The following is a 14,865-nucleotide window of genomic DNA, read 5'->3' as shown; positions in this document are numbered from 1 at the left end:
ATAGTGTTTAATGAATCTCCATATAATTTTCGATCTAAATATAAAAAAGCAAGAGTATTATATTTCCTCAGCCAGTTAGTCTTTCGGTCGGGGAGTTGAAAAGTCTCTTAACCGGTGTTAGGAGAATTCTCACTGTTCACAACAAGGAGACTGTCAAAATCGATCTCCAACGGTTTTGGCTCTTTGTTAGGTGTAATAGTTAAGGATTTGGTTGTTTAGAATGGGAGATTTAAGTGACAGATGGAAGCAGTTCCGATTATCAGAGGAGGAGAACAATCCAATAGTGATTGAAAACAAAAACGATTCGGGTTCCTTAAATCCCAGTATTTTCAATCTCTTAAGAGCAGTTTGGGACAAGAAAAAGATCAACAGAGAAGCCATGGTTAAAACCTTGGGATCAATATGGAATCTGAAAGGAAAATTAGTGGTGAAAGAAATCAGGGAGAATCAATTTCTTTTTACATTTGATGAAGTAGAAGATTACAAGAAGATCATGGCAGGGAAGCCCTGGTGCTTTGATAGATGCCTACTGGTCCTTAAGGAATTCGATGCTGATTTTTTTGAACCAGAAACAATTGATTTTGAAAGGGAGGATTTCTGGATACATGTTCATAGTCTTCCATTGAAATTGATGACAAAAGAATTAGCTATTTTAATCGGAAATGCGATAGGAAGTTTTGTTACAGTGGATGGGGAAGATGATGATTTAAAAGATAGATTCTTGAGAATAAAGGTCTCTATTAATCTGACAAAACCTCTACGAAGAGGAATGTTGTTATCAATGGATGAAGGTAAAACCCGATGGCTTAGCTTTCAATATGAGAGATTGCCTCAGTTCTGCTTTAAATGTGGGTTGATTGGGCATACCTCTATCAACTGTGATAGCTCCTGTCATGATGAGCAAGGACATGAGGTGCTTGATCAATATGGAAATTTCTTGATAGCACCGTTAAGAAAGAAGTCAGCTGCTTTTGTTTTGAATGGGAGGAACAAACAACGTCAGAACAATGAGACTCATAGTAGTTGCGGGCAATCAAAGCAGGGTAGTGATAGTAACGCCGGGGATTATCGGTTTACGTCCAAAACTCTTTAGGACATACTAATCCAGAAGAATCAAAGATCTGATGATGAGAACCATGCAGGGGATGAAGAGGATGTGCAGTGTTCAGGAAACAGAATCGCAAATCACTCAATTTCAGATGGAAAATGCAAGTCAGTCTAAATTCTCCCATGACAAGAAAATATCAAGTAGTTCTTCTAGGAATGATAGGATAAATGAAGATGAAGTGAATGAGAATAAAGCAGAGGATAGAAAGAAGAAATCTATCTTGTTGGGTGATATACAAAGCAAGTGCAATGACAGTATGGAGAAAAGTGATTCATCTGGAAAAAGGGTACAAGATCAAAGTCTAAAAAGTTTATTAAGAGAGTCAACTAAGTTGAAAAGGAAGGCTGATTCTAATAAAAAGAAAGCAGTGGAAAGTGGAAAGAACTTAAAAGTTGCTGCCATAACATCCCTTGAACCAGCGTTGCAGAAAGGTCAAATCGACCAGCACCGCTTGGATAAATGAGGATTATATGCTAGAATTGTCGAGGACTCGAGAATCCTCGTACAATTCAAACGCTCCTTGATTATAATTGGAGCAAAAATCCCGATGTAGTATTCTTAATGGAGACAAAAAAGAGTATTCAGGAAATGGAGACAATAAGAATTAGGCTGGGTATGGACGGATGTCTGGCAGTTGATGCTAACGATAGGTCGGGAGGTCTGGCAATGGTATGGAGGAAAACAGCTGATGTTACGGTGACTTCTTATTCTAGATATCATATTGATACAGAGATCATGCTGAGAGGATCCAAATGGAGGTTTATTGGATTTTATGGACACCCTAAAGCCAATGAAAGACATCAGAGTTGGAGTTTACTTCGACAGCTTGAATCTAGATCGCAATTATCGTGGCTATGCATTGGGGACTTCAATGAAATACTCTTTGCTAATAAAAGGAAGGCGGAGTTAACAGGAGGGAAATACAAACGCAGGCGTTTCGAGAGACATGTTCTGATTGTGCTTTACGGGATATGGGTTTTATTGGACCAAAGTATACTTGGTGGAATAATAGAGAACCTGAAGTCTTCATTCATTGTCGACTGGATAGGGCTCTATGTACGGAAAGGTGGCAAGAGATTTTTCCAAGAGCTTCAGTTTTTAATGAATTTATTGGAAGTTCTGATCATTTGGCGCAAAGATTGGATTTATTCCACATTCGAAAGGTACGTTGGTGTTGAAGGTTTCATTTTGAGGAGGCATGGCTATTGGATGAAGAGTGTATTAAGGTTATAGGGGATTCTCTATCCTCGCGGGTTGATGAATTTGATGGGCTAATGAATAAAATGGAGAGTGTTAAAAACAGACTACAAGCTTAAATTTCAAATCCTTTGGCTTAGTTGCAAGTGAAGATTTGGAAGAAAAAAGAAGAGATTCAGGAGATGCATTTGACAGGAATTAATCTGCAGAACTTGAAACAGTCTCAAGCAGAACTTAATGACTTGAATCGGGAAGAAGAAGTTATGTGGAGACAACGTTCCCGGATTGAATGGTTACGAGATGGTGACAAGAACACAAAATTCTTCCATCAGAGAGCAAAAGAAAGAAGAAGGAAAAATACAGTATGGGCTTTAAAGAAAAAAGATGACGCATGGAGAGAGTCGCAGGAAGAACTTCTTCAAGAAGCAAGCAATTTTTTCTCTCACCTGTTTACCAGCTCGAACCCAACAATGGAAGATGCAGAACTGTTGTCTACAATTAAACCAAAGGTTACGTCTGAGATGAATGGACAGCTAAATGAAGAGATTACGAAAGAAGAGGTAAGAATTGCTCTGTTCCAAATGTATCCCACTAAAGCTCCTGAACCTAACGGATTCCCTGCCATATTTTTTCAAAAATTTTGGGAAAATATTGGCAATGATGTTTATAAATATGTTGTTGAGTTTTTGGAAGGAAGGACATAGGATTCGAACTTTAACCACACACATATTGTCTTGATTCCAAAAGTCAAACAACCAGAGTCAGTGACCCAATTTCGGCCAATCAGTCTGTGTAACACCCTCTACAAAATAGCCTCCAAAGTTCTTACAAACAGATTAAAACCTTTTTTGCCTTCAATCATTTCAGAAAATTAGAGCGCGTTTGTTCAAGGATGGCAATTAGCAGACAATGTCATTGTGGCCCAAGAAATCATTCACAGTTTACATAACAAGAGATTGGGGAAGGTTGGCAATTTTGCTCTTAAACTTGATATGAGTAAGGTTTATGACAGAGTGGAGTGGAACTGTGTTAAAGGCATTATGCGAAAGTTGGGCTTTGAAGGAAAGTTTTTGGATATGATTTGGAGATGCATTTCAACTGTGCCTTACTCGGTTTTAATCAATGGGGTACCAGGACAGAGTTTTGTTCCATCAAGAGGTGTACGTCAAAGAGATCCTCTTTCTCCTTTTCTCTTCGTTATCATGTCTGAAGCTCTTTCTTGCCTAATAAACTTGTCGCAGGAGACAAACATCATCTCAGGATTGAAGATATGCCGTAGAGGGTCAAATATCACCCACCTATTGTTTGCTGATGATAGTATGATTTTTGGAAAGGTCAAAAGGCAGGAAATACAAGTATTGAAAGGAATTTTTGAAAAATATGAAGCTGCTTCAGGACAGAAAATTAACAAGGACAAATCGAGCTTGCTTTTTAGCAGAAACACTCCAACTGAGGAAAGAGTAATGGCAAGTCAAATTCTTGGTATCAATGAAGCTCAGTGGGGAAGAATGTACTTGGGTATGCCTTTAGTTGCAGGAGGGTCCAAAAAACAGATGTTCCATTTCCTCAAAGAAAGGGTTGTTAAACGCATTTCTAATTGGAAAAACAAAATGCTATAAGCAGCGGGAATAGAAATTCTTATAAAATCCGTGGCGCAAGCGATTTCAGCCTTCTATATGAACTGTTTCAAAACTCCGGATTCTTTGTGTCATGATATTGATTCGGTTATTGCACAATTTTGGTGGGGTGGAAATAATATGACTCAAAAATTCCATTGGAAGAATTGGAGATCTATGTGTGTATCAAAATTTTTAGGCGGAATGGGATTTAGGGATACAAAAAGCTTCAATCTAGCCATGCTTGCGAAACAAGGATGGAAACTTCAGTTGCAAGTGCCCACACTTGCCTACAAAGTGCTCAAAGAAAGATACTTCCCCACAACTGATTTTTTGAATGCTCCAATTGGTTCTAACCCAAGCTACTTATGGAGAAGCATTCGGGAAAGCCAACAGCTGATTAGAAAGGGTGCAATTTGGAGGGTAGGAGATGGACAGAGTATTAGTGTCTTAAATGATGTTTGGATTCCGTATGAATCTCCTAGGCTTCTATCCTTTCCTAATCAATTGATTGATGAAGAGATGAAGGTATCGGAGCTGATCGATCAAAGGACCATGACATGGAATGATGTGAAAATAACAGAGATTTCTCCTCCTTATGAATGTGAACTGATTTTGTCCATTCCTTTGAGCTACAAGCGTCCCAATGACAAGCAAGTGTGGTTCTTTAACAGGCATGGTCACTACTAAGTGAAATCTGGGTATAGAATTGCTCAATCTTTATTGGACTTGCAGGTAGCGGGGAGTTCAAGTTGTAATATGATGGCCTTCTGGAAAAGAATATGGCATCTGGAATTACCAAGGAAGGTTATTTTATTTTTGTGGAAGACTTTAAATGGTATTCTCCCAACTCGCCAAGCCTTAATTTATAGGAGCATCATATTTGAAAGCAATTGCCCTTCTTGTGACAATGAGTTGGAAACTGATTTCCACTGTCTTTGTTGCTGTCCATTAGCAAGAGCAGTTTGGCATTTTTCTAAGTGGGGTTTTACTAACATAGAGGTGTTGTTCTCTTCTGTACAAGATTGGATATTTTATATTTTCCAAATGTTGGAGAATGAAGAGATTTCAAAAATCGGATGTATCTTATGGGCTTTATGGAAAGTTCGAAATTTGAAGATTTTTCAAGGAAAGAGCTATGAGCCGTTGCAAGTTATTGAGTTAGCTGGCAATTTATTAGAGCAATACAGGCTTGTTAAGGGAGTAAGGTCAAGAAGGAGGATCTTGCAGATTAATCGAACATGTGAATGGAGAGCTCTGGTTGAGAGCAAACTGAATGTGGATGCCTCTATTTTTGAGCTTTCAAGTGTAAGGCGGATGGGAGCTGGATTTATTGTTAGGAATGCAATAGGAGAAGTTGAATTGGCTGGAGTAAGAAGAATGGTTATGGGTCAATCGGTGGAGGAAGCTGAATTGTCTGCTTTAGCTTGGTCTTTTCGCTGCTGCCAAATGGAGAATATCATGGTTAAGGAAATTGAAATGGATTGTAAGGTGGTGGTTGAATGGATAAAAGGAAGACATTTGTCTGGTATTCTGGGTCATATTGTAGAAGACTGCCTCAATATGATGGAGAGTATTAATTGTGTTGATATCCTCCATTGCTCAAGAGAAGGTAATGAAGTAGCGCACATGATAGCTAAAAAGGCAAAAGAAATGAGAGAGGAAGCGATTGCCTGGTTCAATATTTCTCAAATGTCGGAGGATTTTCAACAAGCTATCATTAAAGAGGCTGGAAGCTTGGTCGGAGGAGATTAGCAGTGTTGAGAAGAATGTTTATTGAAAATGTTGCTTCAAAATATATTTGTCAGTTGTTTTTATTTAGTGATGATAATGAATTCATATTTTATTAAAAAAAAAAGAGTATTTTATTTTATATTTTTTTTATATAAGTGCATGGGTCTTTTACTCCATATATGAACTGAAATGCTTCCAAATCAATGAAATATTTTAAGCAAATTAACAATAAAAAATCAAGGTGTGGAAATCCACGTGAGAAAAAAACAGAGGGGCTAAAAATGTTGCTATCCTGAATTTACTACACCAAGGAACTGTAGACATTGACGTTCTGGTGAAGTTGCTATAAAATCTGCCCTCTGGAACCAATTGGAAACCACATTTGCAGAGCTATTTGAGCTTATTGTTGAAACGAAATCATATTTCTCCTTCACTTTTTGCTCATGGCTCTAGTTGGTAACTTTCTTCCAAAGCCTATCATGCTCTCCATGCAGATTTCCATGCTCCAAAAACCAAAAACTATGATAGTGTAAGTTAATTATTCTCAGCTTCTGCTTTTTATAGTTTTTTTTTCTAATCTATGATGCTATTAAATACTTATCATAAAGTTTCTGAGTTTTTAAAATGATAATGATTTTGGGTTCGAGTTTTGTTGAACAAGTATATATAGCTAACTGTATTGTTTATTACCTCCTGGATGATCAGATGTGCGACACCAGAGAGGCCAAAGACCCGGAGCGGGAGCGGCGGAAAAATCAACAGCACCCTCAGACTCTCGACGAGGACCATAGTAGGGGTGAAGGAGGTTACTCCTAACACTACCCTGGATGTTGGAGAATCAAACCAGAAGAGGAAAGCAAATAATGCTGATGATGATGCTGCAACTGTTAATGGAGCTGAAGCAACTGATTAGCTATAATAGATTTTAGTTAAGGAGAGAGATAGCTTTCAAGATTGTAAAGCAATCTTTAATTTCTAGTATAAATAAATCGCTCCTCTCTCTTTCCTTCTCTTCCTCTTCTTGTTAAAACATCATTTCTCAAGTTTAAGTTCCTTAAGCATATATGCAGTTGATTAGTTTCTGTTGGAATATATAATTTCTGTTTAATCATATATGCACTAGAAAAGTGCTGCAGCCTTGGCAATTCTTTATCTACTGGCCAGACAAATTACATATAAGAAAAAAAAAAAAAAGAAAGAAGGCACGGTATATGAAATTTAAATAAGAGATAATTTAAGAAAAAAATCACAAAAGTAAGTATAAATCCTTCAAGATAAAGATAAAAAAAATAAAATATTTCAACAGTGACATAAGTTACAATATTTAGGCATTTAATCCTATAATAATAAAAATATATCAACAATTTAAAAGTAAAGTTTGAATATATTTCTTTGTGTGCGTGCGCATATGCATACATGCGTGTGTGAATGTGAATTATTATTTTATATAATATCAATAGAACTTTTAGATTTTATGATCGAAATTAGAATATTGTCACATATTTTTGTTTTATTTATATTAATTTAGTAATATTTTTAAATATACCTTAATAAGATAATTTTTTTTGCTCAGTACCATAATAAGATGTGGGATAATTAACACTATAACTCTAATAGTGACCGTGTATGAGATAATTTTTTTATATAAATTATATTAACTTGATTCTTCTTAAGGCAACGTACTTTCTATGCATCTTACATGCACTGATTTTCCAAGGACCTGGCATGTCCACCAACCCCATGCAAATAGCAGCCTCACCATTTGTTTCTCGCCTTTTCTCTTGCCTTTTCCAGCTTGATAAAATTAATTATTTGTTGGAGTACAGTTTGAAATAGTGAGAATTGGTCCTTTTCTTTTGTTTTTAGTTATACTTGGAATATTTTGATTCATTTCAAAACGATTGTGATCAGAAATTGAAGATAAGGAAACCCTAGGTGGTTGTTGGAACCAAGACTTGTGACCTTGGCTTAGTCCAATTGATTTAAGGGTTTATGTCAAGTTCATGACTCAGTCATGAATAAGTCCAAACAGCACTATAAAACAAATAGGGCTCACTTCCACCAAAGGCTAACACATTAAAGTTGATTGTGATCACCACCAAGATGGGGAGGTATGAAGTACCTATCAACTTTGTGGGGCAGAAGCATGCATGCATGCTTTTAAGGAGGAGAATATTTTAAATTTTGTTTGGTTAATTTTTTTTTAAAAGGATATACGGCATTTTTAATCATCTAATTAATCCTCTAAATACAAATATCTCTATTTTAAGTTTCTCATAATTAACATTACCTTTAATCAAATGTTAATTATTGTTTTTACAATAATTTTTTAACTTTCTTTTATGATACGTACAAATAATCTCTTTTAACTTTAGTATATAGTATAATCTTCCAACAAACTTTTCACACGTTTTATCATAATCATTCATCAAATAATTCCATATACAACTAATCAATCAAAAGTTAGATGAAAGTCATTAAGTGTGAAAAGGACTAGTATATATATACATATGAAACTTACATATGCATATTCCATCCATTGACCTACCTACCAAGAATGCATATCATAATCACATGGGCCAGCCAAGACGAGGGCACCTTTTCTAGTCCATACATTGCTGGATGATGAACCAAGATTAAACCAATTAGATAGATATTTACTTAGTATTTACATTTTATATTATTTGGCTTTTCTAGGTTATATAATCCAAATAAAGTATACTGGCGATTTAAGTCCACAAAAAATTCATATATTAACTAAATAATGACAAATCGACAATATGAATGGGTGTAGCTCAAACGAGTCAAAGTCTTTTAGAAAAGGAAACCTATAGTACTAGCTCACCAAAATTGACTCCTGCTCAATGCTTTTGCCTCTCGCCCAATTCGCTGGGTATAAATCTTCCTATTCTTCAGTTGAGAGAACCACAAAGCTTTTGATCATTTCCCCTTTAAGTTAGAGCCATTGAGCTTATTGAAGAGTAAGTAATTAAACTTTGAGATTGTGCTCATGGCTCTAATGGGTAGCTCCCTGAGAAGAATGTTGGTCCCTGTGCACATTTCCAAGCTGCAACAAGTAAAAACTCTGATAGTGTAAGCTTAGCTAGATGATACTGTAAACTTCTTGACAGTTGATTCCTTTTTTTTTTCTTTTGTTCCTGGTCTAAAACAATCCTTTGACAATGTTAATTTCTTCTTCTTGTCCTCCTTAATTAGAGATTCTATACCAACCAGGCCAAAGACCAAGGAAGGACGCGGCGGACAAATCAACTCCAAGCCTAAAGCTTCAACAACGAATGCCACTGACCAGGAGGTTGCTTTTAGGACTGATACCTTGGATGTTGGCAACAACGCTGACAAGATTAGTATAACAAATGTTGATGCTGCTGTTACTGTTAAAACAGCTGAAAACAACTGATGTCTAGTACTGTTTCGTATGGGCACATGGCTTTGGCTATATCTTAGGACTCAAATCTTGTCTTAACTTTATAATAGGCCCTGTAAAATTGAAGTTCTCGTATTTTCAATTCAACAAGAGATTTGGTTTCTATTTGACCACATTGTGTAGTTAATTACTTCAAGATTTTCTTGTCACTGTCTATAACAGCTGTTCCAAGGACGAGGTGAACTACTAAAAAAATCTTAAATTCGAGTCATAATACTTTGCTTTACTCTGCCAATGGAGGTCCAAGTCTAACACATGTTGGTAAAGAAATCAAATCCATGATCTCATCAACAGGTTATATATGCACACATGGGAAAGTTTTGTCTTTTTTGTGGTGCAAATAGATAAGTTTGCATGCCTACCATGCAAAATTTATTTCTTAATAGGCATTGAGCTAGATGCATTCTTAAAATGAACCCATAACTTAAGAATCCAACTTTTCAACATTTGAAATCTTTGTACATATGTGTATATATATACATACATATGTATGTATCCCAAAAACTATGTAGATATACTTCACAATCCCTACTCTTTCTTCCAATCAAAGTATGAATTGACTTTTCTTTTTTTTATAAAAAAGGAATTGCCTTTATTTCATCTAGCTTCGAGCATTGACTAGGTCAACTACTATCCTCTTTTTCATTCGAAGGTTCCTTCTTTGTTATACCAAATGAGTTAATTTGGAGCAACTTTTCATTATAGTTTTGCAATATCTAAAATCAACCATTTCTAATATGATGTCCAACATCAAAACCAGATGAAGTACTCATATATTACAAACTTGTAAATGATCAATATTTTAAATTTATAGACAATTAACTTTTTATGATGTGGTCCTAATTGAATGTTTAGGCTTGCATCATAAAAGAACAATTTCATGTCTTTAATAGTTTATAGTTTTCAACATAAAGTCCCATATACAAAAATAATGTTAAAGAAAAATACAAAATCAATATATACTAAGCACATAAAAAGGGATAATTTTTCAAATTGGGCCGCCAAGATAATGGCCCAGTTCAAGGCTTAGGCAGTTAGGATGCAGCTTTACTTCCCTTCCTGCCTTAAACCCCTAAAACCCCAGCTTCCCCATTTGGCCATTTCCTCCACTGATCTCCTCTCTCTTTCTCTCAAAGCTCTGTGATGGCATCATCTGCAGAGACCCCATATCTGCTTTGAACCTAAAACCCTTCTAAGAGCCCTCAATTTCTAAATGTCTCTCTTCAAAACTCTCCTCCTCTCTAACCATACAAAAGTTCTTCTCAAAACCCAAAACCCTCTTTACAAAAGCCTCCCTCCTTCACCAACCTTCATAATCAGAACCCTTAATTCCTCTCCCCATAAACCAACCAAGAAGCCGCTTTCTCTATTGTTTCAAGATGCAGTTGGTTTAACTGAAAATACTGGTGGAAATGAAAGCCAGAGCGAAAGTGAAGGCGAGAATATTGAGCTAATAAGGGAATTAAGGCAATTGGAGAGAGAAGTTACGAAGTTGAAAGAAAACCCAAAAGGGAAAAATAAAGAAAAAGAGGGAGTAGAGAGGGGAAAACCCAATAAAGTTAAGAGTTTGGTTGAGTTGTTTGGGGGTGAAAAGGAAGAAGAGGTGGAAAAGATTGTGAAAGTGAGGAAAGAAAGGGAAGAGGTAGTTTTCAAGGATTTTTCGCAGTTAGCTGAGAATTTCGTTAGGCATTTGTATGCCAAAGGGTATTTTAACAAAGCTAATTTTTTGGAAGATAACAAGTTAGATTTTGGTTATTTTGATAATAGTTATGGCAGGGATTTCATCAAATATGCTGCTTTCAAGTTTGGTAAAGATCATCAAGAGATTGCAAAGTGAGAATTTTTTTTCCCTTTTGTCCTTTTTACTTTTCTTGTTATTTGAGTTTGGCATTGTTTGTTAATGTTTATATTTATGTTGGCTAATTGATGTTTTTCATGTTATGCTTGGCTGTTGAAAAGATGGTGGGAAAATGGCTTTGAGGATTGTAGTTTTTTTCAGTTTTGGATATTGAAAAGACATACACAGTAACCAGGCTGCTTGCTTGCATTAGGTTTTTACTTTATAGTTATCAGAATAATGAACAATGTGGGAATTAACAAGGAATTACGGTTTCTTTTGTCAATGGCAACTAGGTCGATTGATTACAATAGGTTTCTACTTTATAGCTTTCAGAATAGTGAGAAATCCAGGAACCAACTCTTGTTATCGTCTTTCTAGAGATTGATTACAATAGGTTTCTACTTTATAGTTTTCTCTATTTCTAGAGATTTTATAGTGTTCTTAAGGATTGTTATATCTTTTTAGGGTCATTTTAATGAGTTATTTAGTAATCCCTTCTCAAATTTAAAAATGAGTAATTAAGTTGGTTTTGTGTACTGAAATCTGCTGATGAATATCTCAAGCTAATTATATGAGGGTTTTAATTTCTGGTGAGTTGTTTGGTAGGTATAGCATATTTGGTAATGAAAATTCTTGTGTTGATTGTTCTTTATTTTTTAATGAGAATTTGAAACTCAGTAAATAGTTTAATTTGTCTAAATAAATTGGTTTCCGCAATCCATGAAAAATGGCTGAAGTTCTGCTAAAATGTTAAAAGAACAGAAGGCAGTTACTTACTAAGAATACTGTCATGAGGATTTATTTTATGATCTTTGTTCTTGACAAAATCATCTTTGATTCCACCTGTGTATTTGCCCAAGATTGTACCAATGTTGGAGATTGGCCTGAAGATCCAACTTCATTGATGCAATAAGACAACAGTAACAGTCTTTGATTTGCCAAAGTATTTTAGTTAATATTTTAAATTTTATTGATCCATAAAGTTGATTTTTAGCCCAGGTTCCTTTTCTAATAAACCAGATAAAAGCAGTTATTTGTCTATGACCAGCCAACAAACATGGTTTCATCAATTATTAAGTTCCAGAAACAAGAAAAACAGGAATATGCAAGTGCATAGATACATGCAAAATTATGGGCTTTTATATACTCAAGTGTGTAGTTAAGTATATCTAATTATTTGGCATCAAAATTTAACGAAATTTAATTAAAACTTACCAACACTCTCTCTCCCTTCTCTCAAAAGAAAAAATCAACTGAAGTAATTACACTTCTTCACGCCCTTTTCTGTCATTACATAGGTTTCACTTAAATGAATCATTATGTGCTGTCAGCATGACAATCAAATGGAACATCTGATTCTTTTTCTTAGTAGAACATTAGATGTATTTGAGAATCTCTTTCGAGTTCTTTTATACCTGTCATTCAAAAACCATCATGAGGACCAATATAATTGAAATTCTTCATCTTCTTCTGTCCAATTGTTAAGGAGATCTTATGACTTGTATGTTTTGGAAGCCTTAGTCTAGGCATTATCAAGTGTATGGGGCTTTTGTTACATTGCCATAGTGTGATGTAGAATACAAGGCCTTAGATTTAACTACTGCGAAGCTGGTGCTCATGGACTTTGTGTACCATTTAATAAACAAAGACAAAAACACTTAATTTTTAATAATTCCATATTAGTATTTTTTCATAAATAGCAGCATGTATTTTTCATAGGTACATGATATGAACAATTATGTGTTCTACAATTGTGCAAGTTGGTTTATATAAAATGCATGCTAACGACATTTTTTTTTCAAGTGTCACTTTTTTTTTTTGGGTGCAAAAAAAGGAAGTATCTCACTGATTCCTACATAATTTGTTTTGACTTGATATGCTATGGACAATCCTATTGTACACCAATGCAGTTTTTCTATTATTTTATCATGCTTTTATACGGTTCTTCTCCTTGCCTTCTTTAGTGTGAATCCTTATTGTAATGAATGTCTCTTTTTGCTTCTTGTGAAAGAAGATAACCTTAAATTTTGTATTTGCAGGTGGTTGTCTGGCAATCACTTGAAAAAGGTGGTGCTCTTTGGTTGCCCTTCCCTTGATAAAAATAATGTCTTTGCTGCCAAGAGATTGCGCAAGTTCTTTAAAATTGAAGAAAACATCGTAAGCTGTTATTCCAATACTTCTACCAAGAAATATCTGTATTGTTTATTGAGTATAAATATTGTAATGTTCATTGTTTTATTAATTTGCAATCTCTTCAGGTATGCAGTCAATGCATGTTAAAGGATTCATGCAAGTATGTTAATAAAAGTGTATGGAGAGCTGGTACCAAGAATTTGCTTCTGGTTGATGTAATGAAGGTTATTGCTTTGTATGCTTTAGACCAAGTGCCTCCAAAGCTCACAGTTCCGGATGAAGTAAAGGATTCGGTCAGCCGATTGCTGAAGGAGGTTATAAAGCTAAGTCAACCTACATAACAAGGCTTCTAAAAATGTTCCTACAGGTACTTAACAGTGAATTCAGCTGTAACAGCTTCACAATTATCATGTTGACAGTTCCCATTTGATTTGTTTGCTTCATCATAGTACAGATTATTGATACGATCACAAGAAACATGGATAAAGTTTTTACTGGTAATGATCTTATTGGCAGACCAGCACATGTCTAGAGAAGGGTTTTTGAAGTAAAATATGGATGGCTGGTGTCCCAGGAATGTAATTTATATTCATGAATGATGCAATTCCTTTGTTGACTGCTTGCAAAGCTCTAGATTATACAGGTTGGTCAACTCCAACATCCATTTGGAATTTTTCTTAGGTTGCAATCTCATATCCATGTCTGAATTTTGCATTAGCATAGAATTTTCTTTTCATAATTGTTAATCATATATTTAATGTTGTAAATATAACTCATAGTAATCCTATCACCATATTAGATCATCAATTCATTCGATTTGCGTGAGGCATTTTAATCAAGTCTTTCTTCCTTCAGTTGGCCAAACATTTGATAATACTTTTGACTGGTGCGCGCTCTCTTAAAATCTGTTTGATTTTGTCAGGACTACCCACCTATAAGATTTTGAATCAGATTTGCATTGCTGATGCATACATGCAATTCAACTGGGGATATGTTATCTGGAAATCGAAACGTAGAAGTTCCAGCATAGGAAAATTCAAATAGTGAAGCAATTGGACACTTGGTCCATCCAAGTAACAAGCTAGAAGAATAGATTTTCTCATTGACTAAACTTTTCTTTATGGGTTATGTGTTTCTGGCATTCACGCATAGGATTTGGGGTAGTGGAGTTGTTCAACAGTTTCTTCTTTAATGTCTGGCAAGTCAAACTTTGGGATTGTAGACATGCAGCCAGCCATGAAAGCTCTTTGGAAGTTTAAGTTAAAACTTTGAGGACATGCTTGGTTGGAAGGAATGAAATAATCATTCTTTTTTTATTCTCATTCTTAAAATAAAACTGAATTTGGTTCAATGGAATGGTTATTTTTTTTAGAATAATCATTTCAAGAGAAGCTTGAATAGCTATTATCAAGGTCCCCATTGGTAATAGCTATTCCAAATTGTTGAGAATAAGAAAAAAAGTTGATTAGACAAATATACTTTTTATCATTTAAAAAATTACCTTATAAAAAATACTAAACTTATTTTTTTCTCTCTCTTCCTCACTCCTCTCTCTAAAGCACAAAAGACACAAAATTTTTTACTTCATTTTCAAAAAAAAAGAAATAAAAATATTTAAATATTATTTCACTATAATAAATATTATAAAGCATATTACTTAATATTATTATTTGAATATAATAAATGTAAAAAAAAATTATTTAGTATTATTTAAATTTAATAAAGAATATATTTAATTTTTTAATATTAAATATTATTTAATTATAATAAAAAGTTTAATTATCTTCTAATA

At 34.7% G+C, this 14,865-nt stretch overlaps 2 protein-coding genes and 2 long non-coding RNA genes across 6 annotated transcripts; all 4 read left to right on the top strand.

Moving 5' to 3' along the window:
- LOC18594299 lies at nucleotides 1,697-5,676 on the top strand. The gene is made up of 5 exons (XM_018124304.1): nucleotides 1,697-2,326; nucleotides 2,446-2,865; nucleotides 3,181-3,823; nucleotides 4,121-4,578; nucleotides 4,657-5,676. The coding sequence occupies exons 1-5, from the start codon at nucleotides 1,697-1,699 to the stop codon at nucleotides 5,674-5,676; spliced, it is 3,171 nt and encodes a 1,056-aa protein (XP_017979793.1).
- On the top strand, nucleotides 5,772-6,766 carry LOC18594298. The gene is made up of 2 exons (XR_001928635.1): nucleotides 5,772-6,184; nucleotides 6,361-6,766. It is a non-coding gene; the product is annotated as an uncharacterized LOC18594298 (long non-coding RNA).
- LOC18594297 lies at nucleotides 8,508-9,213 on the top strand. The gene is made up of 2 exons (XR_001928706.1): nucleotides 8,508-8,748; nucleotides 8,872-9,213. It is a non-coding gene; the product is annotated as an uncharacterized LOC18594297 (long non-coding RNA).
- On the top strand, nucleotides 10,173-14,389 carry LOC18594296. Of its 3 annotated transcripts, XR_001928624.1 has the most exons (5): nucleotides 10,173-10,933; nucleotides 12,980-13,097; nucleotides 13,199-13,440; nucleotides 13,590-13,716; nucleotides 13,996-14,389. XR_001928624.1 is itself a non-coding variant. In XM_018124086.1 (3 exons), exons 1-3 carry the CDS (start codon nucleotides 10,314-10,316, stop codon nucleotides 13,412-13,414), a joined length of 954 nt encoding a protein of 317 aa, XP_017979575.1. In that variant the 5' UTR covers nucleotides 10,173-10,313; the 3' UTR covers nucleotides 13,415-13,753. The 3 variants fall into 3 exon arrangements, 1 of the variants encoding a protein (XP_017979575.1); XR_001928623.1 differs by having other exon boundaries at nucleotides 13,199-13,716; XM_018124086.1 differs by lacking the exon at nucleotides 13,996-14,389 and having other exon boundaries at nucleotides 13,199-13,753.

Source organism: Theobroma cacao, chromosome 7, assembly GCF_000208745.1.
Source record: "Theobroma cacao cultivar B97-61/B2 chromosome 7, Criollo_cocoa_genome_V2, whole genome shotgun sequence".
Taxonomy (NCBI): domain Eukaryota; kingdom Viridiplantae; phylum Streptophyta; class Magnoliopsida; order Malvales; family Malvaceae; genus Theobroma; species Theobroma cacao.
This window is presented reverse-complemented; position numbering and strand designations above follow the sequence as displayed.